The 15,743-nt window shown below is 49.2% G+C and overlaps 1 protein-coding gene across 7 annotated transcripts in view; it reads left to right on the forward strand.

Annotated features, from left to right (window-relative positions):
- The window catches only part of LOC135089148 (klarsicht protein-like), a 321,886-nt gene that overhangs the window by 278,002 nt on the left and 28,141 nt on the right, over positions 1–15,743 (forward strand). For 5 of the 7 annotated variants that reach the window (XM_063984433.1, XM_063984435.1, XM_063984437.1 and 2 more), the window contains 8 exons: positions 517–558; positions 1,195–2,592; positions 2,703–2,875; positions 4,408–4,696; positions 5,000–5,165; positions 5,684–5,982; positions 6,202–6,522; positions 8,762–8,867. In XM_063984433.1, coding sequence (XP_063840503.1) covers positions 517–558; positions 1,195–2,592; positions 2,703–2,875; positions 4,408–4,696; positions 5,000–5,165; positions 5,684–5,982; positions 6,202–6,522; positions 8,762–8,867 — 2,794 coding nt within the window. The remainder of the gene's footprint in view (positions 1–516; positions 559–1,194; positions 2,593–2,702; positions 2,876–4,407; positions 4,697–4,999; positions 5,166–5,683; positions 5,983–6,201; positions 6,523–8,761; positions 8,868–15,743) is intronic. The other 2 variants (XM_063984434.1, XM_063984436.1) reach the window with 2 other exon arrangements.

Below are 15,743 nucleotides of genomic sequence, written 5' to 3' on the forward strand. Positions count from 1 at the left end.
TCTCTCTCTCTCTCTCTCTCTCACTCCTCTCTCTCTCTCTCTCTCTCTCTCTCTCTCTCTCACTCTCTCTCTCTCTCTCTCTCTCTCTCTCTCCTCTCTCTCTCTCTCTCTCTCTCTCTAGATTACTTAATTCCATCGTTTTTCGTTGTTGTTGTTTAACGTTTCTTCTCAGTACGTTATTGGTTTGTTTGCTTAAGTAATCGTAGATCACTTGAGACAAACACTGCATTAATCAAATCTGTTCTGTCTTCCCAAATGTTATAAAGTCTGTTTCTATATTTAATAATTACTTGTATTTTATTTTGTCATTCCATTGTCCTTCCATTATCCTGTAGCCTTTTCTCGCTCCATTCTCCTCTCTGTAGCATCCTATCCATCCTTCCTCCTTCCCTCCCTCCGTCCCTCCGTCCCTCCGTTCCCACGTCCTACCCTTCCTCGTGTTGGGTCTTGTTGTGTCAGGACAGGGAAGTCATTTCCTGCACTCAACCGTCTTCCTTTCTCCCTCTACCGGCCCAGCCCTCGCCGGCAGTCACGGGAGGCAGCCACACACATGCGCAGGTAAACACAGCAGCGTTCCCCTGTTGCATCACCTCCCACCTAACAGTCGCCCCTCCCATGCATGACTTGCCTGTCTCCTATCCACTAAGTTTTGTTCTTATACTTTGGCGTAATCCTTATCTGCATCACATATTTGCATGTTGACGCTACACTGCTTCGTATGTTTTAGCTTGTAGGTATATTTGTCACTCAGGTGGGTCATTAAAGACCGTGGACACAGAGGTAAGTGTTGGCAACGCCTGATAAAGAAGATAATGCAGTTTGTGATGTGTCATGGAGCGGGAGGTGCAGGGCTTGCGTGAGCTTGGGCACGGACGCCGCTGATAGTGTTTGTCCATGTTTGCATTGGCTCAGTGTAGCCTTGGCAGTGGACACACGCGCCCAACCTCACCTGCTCCTCCCGAGTTGCATTATTTACCTGTGTTATACATCACATTACCAACTATGCTCCCAATGTTGAGAGATGCAGCTTCCCTCGTACAGTTTCTGTGCATGATCTATGTATGTTGTGATGCTCATAGTCCGTTGTTTGTGCTAATCTTACGTAGACCTGATACTGTGGCATGATAGTTCTTTCATAATTATGATAATTTGAGGTTGCAAAATGTGACGCTGTCTTTACTTGGTGTGTTCCAGGATGACTACGTGTGTGTGACCGGGACGCCAGCGAATGACTCTGCGTCCCCCCCGCCCTGCCTTGGCCCTGAGCCAATGGTGATCGAACCTGACCAACACAAGCAAGGGACCACGGACTCCACCTCAAGTCCAGACTGCGACACTCCAGACGGGGCTCACAGCATCGGCAGCAGCAGCAGCTCAGCGTCAGGTAACCAAGACCCCGTCATGGTGGGGAGTGTCGGCCTGAACACAGTGCGCGCTCGCTGTGGTGAACTGACCACGTCTCCTGACATCCTTGCTGACGTTAACATGATCCACAACACCCACAAGTCCTCCACTGCTGACATCACTACAGAAGGAGAAATGGAGAACATGAATCAAGTGAACGGCAACACTGTGGTGAGCTCCCCGGCGACCACCGAGGATTCGGGCCTCAACTTGAGTTCTTCCTTGAATGAAGGGTCTGGAAGTAGTGAAATCAGCGGCGTGAGAGACTCGCCATCCAAGACCAGCTGCACAAACGTTGAGCGACCGTCACCGAACTGCGCCATCTTTGACTTCAAACACCAGGACACCGACACAGAGGAGGCTGCCACCAACACCCACACCTCCACCGCCACCGCCGCCTGCCAGGCCAACCTTAACCTGGTGGAGGGCGACCCGGCCAAGAACAGGCTTTACCAGGTGAGGCGGCGCAGCAGCACGCTGTGTCGGGAGTCGATCCGCACCAGGCTGGAATTCAGTTGTGATGAGGAGGTGGATCACGATGCCCTGCAGAAGATCATTGACACGGCGGTGCCCGAGGAGCTTGACTGGCTCAACTCCAACATGTCCAGCGACAACGAGCTGAGCGGTACCGAGGAGGAGGTCATGGTGCACGAGCACATGGATACTGGCAGCGATGGAGGCACACCGGGACAGCAGCAGGCCCCACGCGCTGAGCAGCAGCCCACACAGTACCCTGAGGCTCAGCGCTCCATCAGTAAGGAGTCCCTGAACCTGCTCGTGTCTGGCGCTGAGCGGCTGGTGCGGGAGCCGATTGAAGGCGATGAGCCGCCCCCGGTGGTGTCCCCGCGGCCACATCTCCAGCTGCAGCTCAACGCCAGCCTGGTGGGCGCGGCGGGCAGCAAGCAAGCCCGGGTCAAGCAGTGGATCGCCTCCCAGCGCCGCGAGGCCCGCCTGTCTGCTTCCTGCGTGCAGGACTCCTGCGATGCCTCTGGTGAACTGACAACCGGCGAGAGCGATGTTGAGTCTGCTTCCTCTGACGACATGGACGCCTCCACCGCCACGCAGCGAGCCACATCCACCAAGGGCTCCCTCCGAGGCTCGCGTGATCCGCTGCCCTCCACGGACAACACCCCCACCACAGAGCGCATGGCCTTCTTCCCCTCGCTGCAGGACTCCGCCCAGCCCAAGGTGAGGCAACAGTGGTGTAGACAGTACGGCACTCTGGATAACTGGATTGTTTTTTTCTTTTATTGAACTTGAAGAAAAACCACATTGTTTTGTGTGTTTTCCCGCAACAGGTTGTTCTGCGTAATCGGAAGCGGCGGTCAGGCGAGCAGCGTCCCCTGAGCGTGAGCGAGCTGACACAGTTGGCCGCACGCCTGGACCAGACGCCCACATCAGTATCCGAGACGGCCCTGCACTGCCTGCTGTCCGCTACCCCAGACACCCCGACCAACGACAACCAGGCCTTGTAAGTGTTTACGCCACGCCGCCCACGAAGTGAGGCGTGAGGCAGCTAGCCATTATGTTTTATGATGCTGCTTCTCCCTGGCTTGAAGGTTAACTGATGCGGCAATGTCTCGTCTCTGTTTATCAGCATTTACAATAATTTATAAGTGATAGAGATCCACACACACACACACACACACACACACACACACACACACACACACACACACACACACACACACACACACACACACACACACACACACACACACACACACACACACACACACACACACACACTCACACACACACACACACACACACACACACACACACGAATGCGCGGACGCCCTCCGCCAGTCACGCTAGACTGCACGCAGCCTCGCCCGGAAGTGCACAGTGACGGCGGCGGCATGTCAGGGTGTTCCTCGACCCGCGCCGCGCCGCCAGGAGGGGACGCCCACTGGTCCGTTATCATAGCGACTGAAAATATGACTGCAGCTTTTCTGCCACAAAATCAAAATCGGAGAGAAAAATATCAGCATAACCGCTCGACTCGTGAGTGTCAGCGAGAAGCGTAAATGATTTTCCCTTCCCGACACCTGCCTCAGCCACGCACACGCTCCCTCGCTGCCACTTCCGTCACACCATTCGCTCCTCAACTCTCGCTCAACACTCACAGTCGGTGGGAAATTAATGTGGAGAGGCAGTGGTGGCGCGAGAGGCGGCGAGGCTTGCGCAAGGTGAGCGTCTGAAGGAAGCACGAGATGAGAGTAGAAAGTCACTCCCCGCAAACATTCTTCCCCTGTTAGTCACGTTTGCAGAATTGACAGCCTCCAATCGTCTCTCTCTCTCTCTCTCTCTCTCTCTCTCTCTCTCTCTCTCTCTCTCTCTCTCTCTCTCTCTCTCTCTCTCTCTCTCTCTCTCTCTCTCTCTCTCTCAACATTTACAAGCAATCTCTCACAATTAATAGCGAAAGGAAGTTGTAATGGTGTTCCTGCCTCATCTCCTTTCCCTCCGCGTCGCCAGCCTCCCCGCGGGCGTGGCTACAGTGCCGAGGTGGAATGTGGAATGCACTGCCGCCGTAATGTTGGTCACCTTTCTAGGACGCCTTTGTGTTGACTTCCGTGGTTCTGCCTCATTAGCCAAGTTGTAGGTTTGCCAGGCGCTAGTTGCTCATAGACGGTAAATGTGTCTTTCTGATGGGTAAATGTGTGCATTCTGTCGTGCTGGGAAGAAAGGCTTAGTGGAAAAGTTACGTTACAGTTCAGATACAGTTCAGATACAGTTCAGATACGTTACAGATTGTTGCTTCATATGACTGTATGTAGAGCACAGCGCGCGTACACACACACACACACACACACACACACACACACACACACACACACACACACACACACACACACACACACACACACACACACACACACACACACACACACACACACACACACACACACACACACACTGATCCATCTGTTTTGGTGTCATGTAAATCTAAAGCCAATCTATTACCACGTACCTCTTGATAAAGTTTACTCCTTTCCTCAGCGGAGCAACCACCACCTCCACCACCACTACCACCACGCCTGGCACTACTTCTACCACTTCCACCACCTCTCCCACTTCCACCAGCGATGCCGCCCCTAGCAGTACACCACCAAAGACCACCATCGCTTTGCCTTCCCCTGCCACTGCCGCGAGTCTGGCCACCATGTCCAACTCCACCACCATCACCACCAACATCGCCTCTACGGGCCGAATCTCCCCCAGCAGCTTCGCCACAGGTTCTCTCAGAAGGAAGAAGACAAGGGCTCGCAGAAAGTCAAATTTATCGCTGGTAAGTAATACACACGGGTATTATACTGTTGGATATTGGTTCGTATTCTTAAACATAATTTTTAAAGGATACAGAGATGGTTGACAGGGTTCTCACGAGTGTTCTTCCTACTGATAGTGAGGAATCCTAATTAAGCTATCACTGAAACACTCTTGCAAACCTCAATAACTTTCACTAGAACCTTTCAGTCGAGATTAAGGCGTGAAAATGTTTTAGAATACAAACCGTTTAGCGAAGTCTGCCCTTCATTTACGAGAAAGAAAATGGCTAAGTTTCCTCGTCTCATTTTCTTTACTCTTTCAGGGGCGACGAACGGATTCTGGCTCAGAGGGGATCGCTCTCAACCTCTCCGGGGGTTCTGACCACATCCAGGTGTCCCCCACGCGCCGCTTCTCCAAGTCTCACTCCTCTGGTTCAGACACCTGCTCCCATTCCCGCCGACAGATCGTCAAGAGTTCCTCCTTCTCGGGTGAGTCTCAGGGTCCCTCCAGGCTTGTGTGATGGAGTGTTCCTTGTCTGTTTGCTACAAGATCTCACTGTATTCATATTCGTTATTACCTCTTCATTGGCATTGACGTTGATATTTCAATACTTAGCCAAAGATTTTGTGTTTGTAATAATCTAATGAATAATTGTTGTATATAGAGTTAAGAGTCAATGAATGAAGAGTTAGTATAGTTTGGTCTTAATTAACTTTCAAAACTCGTTAAATATAATGTGATGAAAACTGGAGAGTGAGTCATTATCATCATTGTCAGTATTTCTTATCATGAGGCCTACCAGTGATACAGAATGTTGATTATCAGGAGAGTGTCTTTGATGTATATACTTGAATGCAGGTGTTTGTCTTACTGCCATTTCCTATAACAATACCATTATTTGTTGATGTAACTTTTCCTGACCCAAGAAATCTGTTATTTTGTTGATGTAACTATTCATAAACAAAGAATATTAGTGTTTGGTAGTTCTGAGGAATAACCATAACAGTTCTCCACCCAGGAGGATGCCGTGCAGGGTCTGGGGGCATGACCTCCTCCACGGAGAAGTGTGTGTCTGACTGTGGGGCCGTGCTGGGCGTGCCGAGGACACCTACCCGCCGTGCAGACAAGGTTTGCTATTCCAGCGACGATTCTCGCTGCGCCAGTCCAGAGCCAATCATGAAGGAGTTGCAGTCCACCCGCAGCCCTGCCCACACCGCCCGCAGCCTCACACAGAGTGACCAGGATGGACCAAACACCCATGAGGACATGAGTTCCCTCTCAGAACAGGCGTGGGATAATTACCAGGTGAGCAATCCTGACAAGCCCATGCTGGGCAGAGGGTGGATGGCTCTGATGTCATTTAAAACTTGGTTTTACACTGCCCAAGTTTTTTCCTTAAAAATTATGAGTACTCAGTGAAAAAAAGATGAAGTGAGATGTTTTGGACAAACTTTATACTGTAATTGATTCAAGTTTCAATTTTCATGTCCACTGCCATATATAAAAATTATGCTTGTCTTCCAGGAGTACAAGTACCTGAGTGAGCCGTACTCTGAGGACATTGATCAGGATGCAGCCAGGCGGCTGCTGGAATTTGGTGACGACTATCGCAAGTACATTGATTCTGATGGCGCCTCTTCCTTCTCTGGCGTGCCTCACCGCGGCCGCCGCACCCCACCGCATCGCCGTCTCCGCTCCCTGGCCCCCTCTGGTCCACGAGATCTGGACTCTGACTCAGACCTGGATGACCTGCACCACGTCATCGACCAGTCCAGGTCACAGCTCACTGTCACAGAGAATGTGCTCAAGAAGTACTCCAGCGAGGCTGGCCTCGGCCTGGACTATGTGAGTATTGTGGCTGGTGTGCAGTGTACTTGTGTCTCTCATTTGGGGAGAAATAACTTGATCATGAATTGCATTTTTATTGGCAGCATATTGCTGTGTATTACTGTATTATAGGATTGCTAGATGGATGTGTAGTGTGTTACTGAACAACACACTTATGGGGAAGGAGGATCAGATGCCAGGCTGATATCAAGGAGAGGATGAGAGTTTATTGTTAGTGTGGGATTGAGAAGAGATAGACTGAGGTGGTTTAATAAGAGTTGAGAGAATGAAGGAGAATTTTTATTTATTTTTTTTTTTATCTTCTTATGTAGGAGGGACACTGGCCAAGGGCAACAAAAATACAATAAAAAAAAAATGCCCATTGAAATGCCAGTCCCGTAAAAAGGTCAAAGCAGTAGTCAAAAATTGATGAATAAGTGTCTTGAAACCTCCCTCTTGAAGGAATTCAAGTCAAAGGAAGGTGGAAATACAGAAGCAGGTAGGGAGTTCCAGAGTTTATGAGAGAAAGGGATGAATGATTGAGAATACTGGTTAGCTCTTGCATTAGAGAGGTGGACAGAATAGGGGTGAGAGAAAAAAGAGTCTTGTGCAGCAAGGCCGCAGGAGGAAGGGAGGCATGCAGTTAGCAAGATCAAAAGAGCAGTTAGCATGAAAATAGCGGTAGAAGACAGCTAGAGATGCAACATTGCAGCGGTGAGAGAGAGGCTGAAGACAGTCAGTTAGAGGAGAGGTGTTGATGAGATTAAAAGCTTTTGATTCCACCCTGTCTAGAAGAGCAGTATGAGTGGAACCCCCCCAGACATGTGAAGCATATTCCATACATGGACGGATAAGGCCCTTGTACAGAGTTAGCAGCTGGGGAGGTGAGAAAAACTGGCGGAGATGTCTCAGAATGCCTAACTTCATAGGAGCTGTTTTAGCTAGAGATGAGATGTGAAGTTTCCAGTTCAGATTATAAGTAAAGGACAGACTGAGGATGTTCAGTCTAGAAGAGGGGGACATCGAAGAAGAGGGGAGTTTTGGCGAGACTCAATGAAATTTGAAATGTAGTTCGGAAGGAATATACAGATTTATGTCTGCTGGGAAGTTGCAGTTTGCTGGAAACATGCAAGAATGTATACTGTCCAAAAGTGATGAAGAAAATAGTCAATCATGAATACCGTAGTTTACCATGAAGCTTCTACAGTTTCTTTGGCTTGAGCTGAGAGCATTTTCTGTGTTGGTGAGAGTGTCGTGGCCTTGACCCGCAGAACAACACCTTGTCTCGCCTTCCTGTGTGCTTTGCATGTATTCAATGCACTCACTCCAGTCCCCACTTGCAAGAACAAGTGCATTTATTTCACTAATGTATCATTCACTACATTCATCATTAAATAGTTGCAAGGAAAAGATAACAATACAGAAGGATTATCTCGTCAAACATGAGCACGGCAACATGTTGCAGCCACGGCAAGGCATAGTAGTGAGTGAAAGGCGCTGCGCGAGTCATAAGGCAAGGAGGCCTCGTTACATACGCGGAACGTGTTGCCATACGAAGCGGTCTTAATAAAATCAAATGCCAGAAATTACTCAAGTTCATACATTTCTGACACCAGAGTGTTCTTTAAAAAAAATGCCATGGTTTTCCTCCACGTAAACGAAGAATTTTAGTTGCCGGAAGTGGAAAAATAATTAGTGGCAGGCGAGGAGGGAAAAGTAATTGGTGACAGGAAGTGTGGCAATGCGGGGGTCCATTGTACGCATGGAGCATGCGAGGCGGTAGCTTGTCGGAAATGAGGCATTGGTGAGTGTGGTGACTTGGAGAGAGCGTAGCGAGGCAGGCGTGAGAGGTTGGGAGTGTTGGGAGTGAGTGTTTGGGGCTTAAACCGCAGAAAATCGTCCTTGAGGAGCTACATGCAGGGAGCCCTGACCAGACCCGCCAGTCACTCCTCATCTGGCAGTAGTGGAGTGCGGGGTGCCTTCTGTGCGTGTTCAGACTTCCAGCTTGTCTCAGCGCTCACTAGACTGAACCCGAGAAAGGTGACTTGCTGAAACCTTACGAAAGCGAACCATTGCGAAATCACTAGTTACTTTCTCCACCTATTAAGTAACGAGACTTAATACCTGCGAGACTGATCATTGTAGCACTCAATACCAGGATACCAGTGCAAATCATAGCTAACGAGGTCATATGGCGGCAAAGACTTGTAGGAGTAATGTGGAAGACTCTGTAGCACCGCCTTGTGTTCCTCGGCAGGCGGAGATCGTGGCCACTACAGAGACCAACATCAGGTGCCTCATGGACATCCTGCCGCACCTCGAGATGGACGGATCGCTGGAGCCCGAGCTGGAGGAAGTGCAAAGTGAGTACCCGCCCCTGCCCTTCACTCCGCGGCTCCTGTACTCTCTCTCTCTCTCTCTCTCTCTCTCTCTCTCTCTCTCTCTCTCTCTCTCTCTCTCTCTCTCTCTCTCTCTCTCTCTCTCTCTCTGGAGCTGTGGTCTGTTTGTTTGCATGATAGTTGTAACTTTGTGTGTACATTTGTTGTTCATGCGGATGTAAGCATAATGCGCATCGACTGCTACACACACACACACACACACACACACACACACACACACACACACACACACACACACACACACACCTGGTCCCACGCATGAACTGGTCTGGTTTATTTTTATTATTACCGTGCAGGTAAGTCTGGTTTTGCTACACTATTTGTGGAGTTGGAGAGCCAGCTAAGTGGAGCGAGAGGTCACGTGGGTGTAGCAGTGACTTGCGGGCAGATCCTGTTTGTGTATTCTTTTCCTCCTTGTGAATGCGAGCGTAGCGAAGCAAATCCTAAAAGTATGAATTGCAGGCTCGTATTTTGAAACCCTTTGGATTTTCAAGGATTATTTTCCAAGGTGACATGATGAGTGAGGTTCTGGAGTGTGCTCCCTCACTGATGGTGCAGAATCTTTGTTGAACTATTACATGAAGCATGAACACTGCCTTGAATACCATATTAACGTCCACCACAGTCTGTTGAAAGGGTCGAGATAAAGCGATGAAGTGTTTAAGAATGTGGTCTGTACATCGATATCTTTCTTGTTTTCATTATTTGAACCTTTGCTACTCAGTATGTGGAGTTTATTTACAGTACCGTCTTTCTCGGGAGATTGAAGCATATAGTGCACACCTGATTTATTGCCAGGTGCGTGAAGTGAAGCACTTGAGCTACTTGTTCATGTGGCGTAACCCGGAACAAACTGACTTAAGGTCCTCGTTAACGTAACACGTTGACAGACCTAAGTGGTGGTGAGTGCCGAGTGGTGCTTCAAGATGACGTGCCTTCATATCCTGCTTGGTTGCTTCACGAAAATAGCGGGAATAATACGAGTAAATATATTCCTTAAAACATGAAATGAGAGAAAGTCCTTCCTACCACTTTTTTGGGTCGGTCGCGTAATTTATACACGCTTTCAGTACCGGTTTATTTATCCGCTTGTTTGTCGCTTCCTCGCGTCACAAGTGCCTGCCAGTCCTGATCCACCTTGCGGCTCGCTTTGATCCCTGACAAGGACAACACGCAGGAAGTTCACGTTACACAGGTCGAGACTTCCCCTCGCCATGTGTAATCTGGGACGGTGCGTAAAGGCAGGAACCCCTCTAAGGGCCTTGGCACCCTTCTGCAGCCATCGGCGGGGCTTCCCTACGCGAGGGTGGCTTGTTCATTACTCCCCGTGCTTCAGTGACAGAATGGCCGTGCGAGGCTGGGTGTCGCTTCTCCGGCCTGGCGACAAATTGGTTATTGTTTCTTGAAGGTCTTAAGTAAGGGTGGAGTGTTGCCGCGGCGTAAGCGTTTTAGTATAGACGCTTTGTAATAATTGTCTTGCCTTGCCTTGCCTTGCCACACTGGCCAGGGACCCGTGGAGTGAGTGTGAGGGGATAACGCAGCGCCCGATTATTGAAAGGCGACTGACAGTACTTGTGAAATCCTACTGGGGTAAGTGAGGCAACTATCATGTTTGACTTCAGCTTATAACTGAACCAGTTCTTATCTTCAGCAATACAAATACTGGAAGTCAAGTGTTCTCTCATATCCGCGATTAAAGAAACTGGAAATTCAGACCGACGGAAGCTCTTGAAACGGTGAAGCTACGAAGAAAAAGCCAAAAATAATACCTGATCAAATTCACCTCTAGGAATACAAAACACAACCTGTAATGTTAACCAAAGCTACACACACGCCCTTCATGGCGGGAGAGAGAAGTGAGCGCCTCGTGCCTCCCGCTAGTAGGTTCTGTGCAGAGGGCGGTCGGGCTGCTTTGAGACCCACGTAAATTAAAATGATGGATCAAGTCCGCCGCACCTGACCCCGTGGGAGGGTGACCCGGGGGCGGCATTCCAGTGGTCGCCATGGGAATCAGAACCTGTAACATCGTAAGGGACTCCCGGCTGCTTCTCGACGGTGAGTAGCAGTGCTGAGTGCTGAGGCTCATATTAAAAAACGCTTTGCTTTCCCACCGCCACTGTTTTCAAAGGCCACATAAATTATTAGCCAAGTTTTGAAGTGTTGCTCATGTTTGTTAAAGTAAAAATCATGTTAATATACTACTAAAATCCTAAAAAAAAAAACACTTAAAAACCTGTGCAACTTCTACGAGAGCCTTTTGAATGTGACGGAGAAGTGTTTTATAATAAGGTCCTGAGTGCTGAACTACAGGGAGGAGTGCTGAGTCTGAGTTGCTGCCAAGCTACGTATATAATTGGTATCGAATGACAGGTAGATATATGTAGCTTGTATGTTGGTGAGGTCTGTATATTGCTTGTCGTAGTGAGTATTATGGATCTTGGCAATACACACGGATTAGGTTTTATCCTGCCTGTAAATTATCTCTTCTCTCCCCTCCCCTCACCATTGCCTGCAGGAGAGAGATGACACTGGTGATACGGAACTAAAAATGAGAAGAGTTTACGTCATGTCTTATTTGTTCATTCTCGTACGTTGTTTATCTGATGTCATGCTCGTATTTGCTGTTGGAACTGATGCCAAACCTCCCCTCTCCTTCCCTGCACCGTCCCCACCACCATTGCCTTATATTTATTTTCGCTTCTAAGACTCGGCGTGGTGAAGGACTGACATACCAACACTGATGAAGAGATGGGAGAGCGAGACTTGCTTACAAAAATTATTCCTTGTGACTCTTTCATGCCAAAATTGATAGAGCGATGAAATGCTAACATACCAATACAATGATTAAGAAATATGAAGGACAGACACTTCATCCTTTGACTAAATGACTCCGTGTAGCGGTGAGCGTGGTTATGTGAGCATGACTGGGGCCACGAGGTAAGACTACACCCTGGGAGAAGAGAGAACCGTCGTGAGGGCAGCGGGGAAAGGTGCCAGGTCTGGGTGTCAACTGAGGACCAGCGACGTGTCTGGGAATGTGATCCGCGGCTAACCAGTTACTGCTTGTCATTGCTACAGTTCAGCCTTCCCCAGCCAGGCCCCGCGCGGTGGAGCCACTAATTCCTTCTTAGTCGTACCTGAAATTAAAATGGTGTTGTAACTCTAAGCCTAAGCGCGGTATTTGGGTTGCGTCTTTATTAAGTAGAAGCTGGTAGTTGGTCGGAACATCACGTCACAGTCCTAGGAGAAGCAAGAGGGAAGGTGAAGCGTTACGTCAGACATGTAGGTGTGGGTGTGGCGGCAGGTGGGCGGGCGGCTGCTGACCGGATGGGAACACACCTGCATTCACCTATTTTTGCGTCACCGCTATTAATGCTACCCGCTGCCCCGCCCTTCCTGCCGCGTAGCCTCCCCTCTGCCCTCCCTTGCCTCCAAGCCCAACAGACACCACCCCTTCTCCCCACCGGTCCCCTTGGCGTCCCCTCTCCGTCCCCTCTCCGCACATGTAACTGCCAGACGCCCTGCCTACCTCCATTAACCCGTCGGAGTGAGGGGGAGGCGTAGGAAGCAAAAAGTGAAGTAATTTATTCAGATACTCCTCCACATCTCCGTCACCGCCGCCAGCCAAGGTCACGGATTCACTTCATTGCGTCTTGTCGCTGTGATGAGGTGACTGTGTCCATCGCTGACCTCCTCCTGTCGTGCCAAGTGCTCGTAGAAGGTGACATGCATTGACATTCATAGTGAACCTGGGCTTAATCCGGAACAAGGTCAGCAACTCTCACTGAGGCATAAACTGGGTACTAGACATCCCCAAAGTAGAAACTGGTATATACTTAGCCTCGTTCAGCCCTCATTCCGTGCCTGCCTAGCTACCTTGGCGTCTACCTAGCTCGCATGGCGTCTAAAAACAAGTGTGTGTCGTGTTCTATTAACGCTCCTAGACTGCATAGGGAGGCGTGAACTGGCTTCTATTGATCCCAAGATAGAAAATGGTATAGACTCGTCCCTTCCACTCCTCACTCCACGCCTCCCTAGCTGCCCTCTCTTAGCGTGAAAAACAAGTGAAACAAGTGTCCTGTTTCTTCATTAATACTCCTCGACAACACTGTATAGTGAGTTGAGGGAGGGTTACGGGAATGGAGGCAGGTTAGGTGGGTTAGGCTACTATCTGGTGTGGTAGAAACAAGGCAGACTGTAACTTAAGATCTCCAGCTACCCTGAATGTGAAACGTGTCGCATACCAAACTTTTTTTTTCTCGTTATGTTTTAATTAAGTGTTATCTTCTGTAATTCTAAATGATTCAACAACTTTCATGGCAATATTTGAGTTTCTTCCTTATCACTCGCCACTTAACTCATTTACTGCTATGTCATCTTTTGGTAGCATTCATGGTCGTATAAAGATAAAGGTTGCAGGAACAGATAGTGCAAAAAGAGGATAAAAGATTAATGTTGTATATTCTGGGCTACGGAACTACTTAACAGGTACAAAAATATGCGTCTGAAAAGTTGCAAGGGATGATGGGAAAAAAGATAATCTCTAGCAGGGAAAGGGTTAATGGCTGCAACTTTAAATGATTCAACGACTTTCATGGTAATATTTGAGATTTTCCTTATCACTGGCGACTTAATGGCTGCAACTTTAGTATTTCATTCCCTTATCTTTGAGGAAACAAGTGCTCTGTGAAGATAAGAAAACATCAGCGTTGAATCATCGACTGTGAAACTTAAAAGAGTCTTAATTAAGCGAGAGGTATTACTGTATGATACTCGTGGGGTAAACCAGTTAGAGAGAGAGAGAGAGAGAGAGAGAGAGAGAGAGAGAGAGAGAGAGAGAGAGACTAAAGCAGTAACCGCTCACACTGATGACGTGACTTCCCTCCCTCTGCCACCCTCCATTACTCTCTCTCTCTCTCTCTCTCTCTCTCTCTCTCTCTCTCTCTCTCTCTCTCTCTCTCTCTCTCTCTCTCTACAGTCTACACTTACATCACAGCTTTCCTGGTGTTCAGGATTTACTTCACAAAAAGCCTTACCGCGTCAATAAGACTAGAGGGGAGAGAGGAGAGAAGCCACAGCGAGCGTCTAACACTTGCCCACCTGCCTCACACCTGTGCTAGGCCGCTGCTGAGGCTGAACACACACTGCTACTCCTCCTCTTGTTTTAATTCACTGTAGCATGTGTTTCTCTTGTGTGTTCTTTGGTGTGTTTCAAGTCACGTATTTCGTCTTACACTCTAGTCATTTCACTCCCTGGCTGCTTAGTGATGGTGGTGGTGGTAGTGATGGTGGTGGTGGTGGTGGTGGTGGTGGTGGTGGTGGTGGTCGAGACGCTATAATGGAGGTGGATCAATATTGGTGGAGTTCCTGCAACACCAGGTATTTACATGCAGACTGGCCAGTCCACCGCTGCCGCCAGGTACATCACGCCGCCATGGGACGCCCTCAGCCTTCCTACCTCGTCCTCCCTCACCCTCCCTCTCTCCTCCCCTTCCCCGTGACCCAGGATAAAGTTACCGTTCACGTCGGTTTTAGCCACAGCTGTTCCTCCTCCCCCACCACACCACCGCTGCAGTGACTTACTCCCCAGACACACAGCTGTCAGTAGTGCGGCGGTGAACTAAGCCGCAGTCCACCGAGCTGCACGCGTCCCTGTCAGTGAAGGGTGTGATGGTGCAGTGAGTCCCTAAACACGTGACAGTGCCTAAGAAAAATACTAAAGAATGCCAGGCGTGTGTTTAATGTCCGGCAGCACCTCTCGCGGAATAAGGCTGCCATTCATCAGCCTGGTTTGCTCCCACCGTATCCCACCTTCCCCCTTCCCGCCCCACATGGCAACGTAGAGAGGCCGAGGGCAGACGAGTGGTGGGGTGGGCACTGAACTCCCACGGCCACCAAGACCTGCCTCAGACCATCAGACACTTCAGTGGGTGAGGAGCAGCGGCAACCCTCGCATTGCCCCCTCTTGTGTGTGACTGACGCGCGTAGGTTGTGAACTTGTGAATTAACTTCCAACTTGTGAAGAGTGTTTCCTTCCCGCCAGCGCACCACGCCCTTGAAGGTGCCAGCGCCAGCGTGCGAACGTCTTAGGAGTTAACGGGCGGCGGTGAAGTTGGCAGGACGAATGACTCACGTGGAGAATATAGAGAAAATTGAAACTACGTGTGGTGTTTAGTCAATAAGCGAGGGGAGGAAGCCGGAACACAGAGCTGCGATGGGACTCGGCAGGGGAAACACAATGGCGGGTCAATGAGCGTCAGGCTGAGTTGTGAGGAATTGACCGAATCTCAGGAAACCTCATAACTTTGATAGACAGGTGTTGGCTTCTCAGGCTAGTGGAGTGGTGTAGTGGTGCGGTGGTGTGTTCTTATCAAACCATATCACCTCGGAACTGATTGGAAAGTAGGTAGACAGTACATCAAACGTTAATTGGGGTGTATACAAAAGCGACTTGGTAAATGTAGTCAGCTTGAAGGGTGATGGAGAGACAGAGATTTAGGGTGAAGGGCGCCACCTCAGAACCCCAGCAGAGGCCCAGAGCAGGAAGAGGGAGGCCGTGTTTACCTGACGACCCCTTACGCCTGAGGGACTAAAATTAGCACCCAGCTGAACTCTTCATGGCTGCGTCCATATATACCTGTCTTATCACCATGACTTTGCCAGACTGCCTTATCCGTGAGCTCAGTAATAGAGGCCGCTGTAAATAGTCAGATATGAGTGTTGTTTGAGTTACTCACTGCTTTTTTTTTTTTTTTTTTTGCTGTGTAACGCTGATTTTATAGACGACTTAACTGTTAAATAAGTGTAATAAGTGGTTTAATAGCTATAGTGATGGTAACA

This window comes from Scylla paramamosain, chromosome 32 (assembly GCF_035594125.1).
Source record: "Scylla paramamosain isolate STU-SP2022 chromosome 32, ASM3559412v1, whole genome shotgun sequence".
NCBI classification, from domain to species: domain Eukaryota; kingdom Metazoa; phylum Arthropoda; class Malacostraca; order Decapoda; family Portunidae; genus Scylla; species Scylla paramamosain.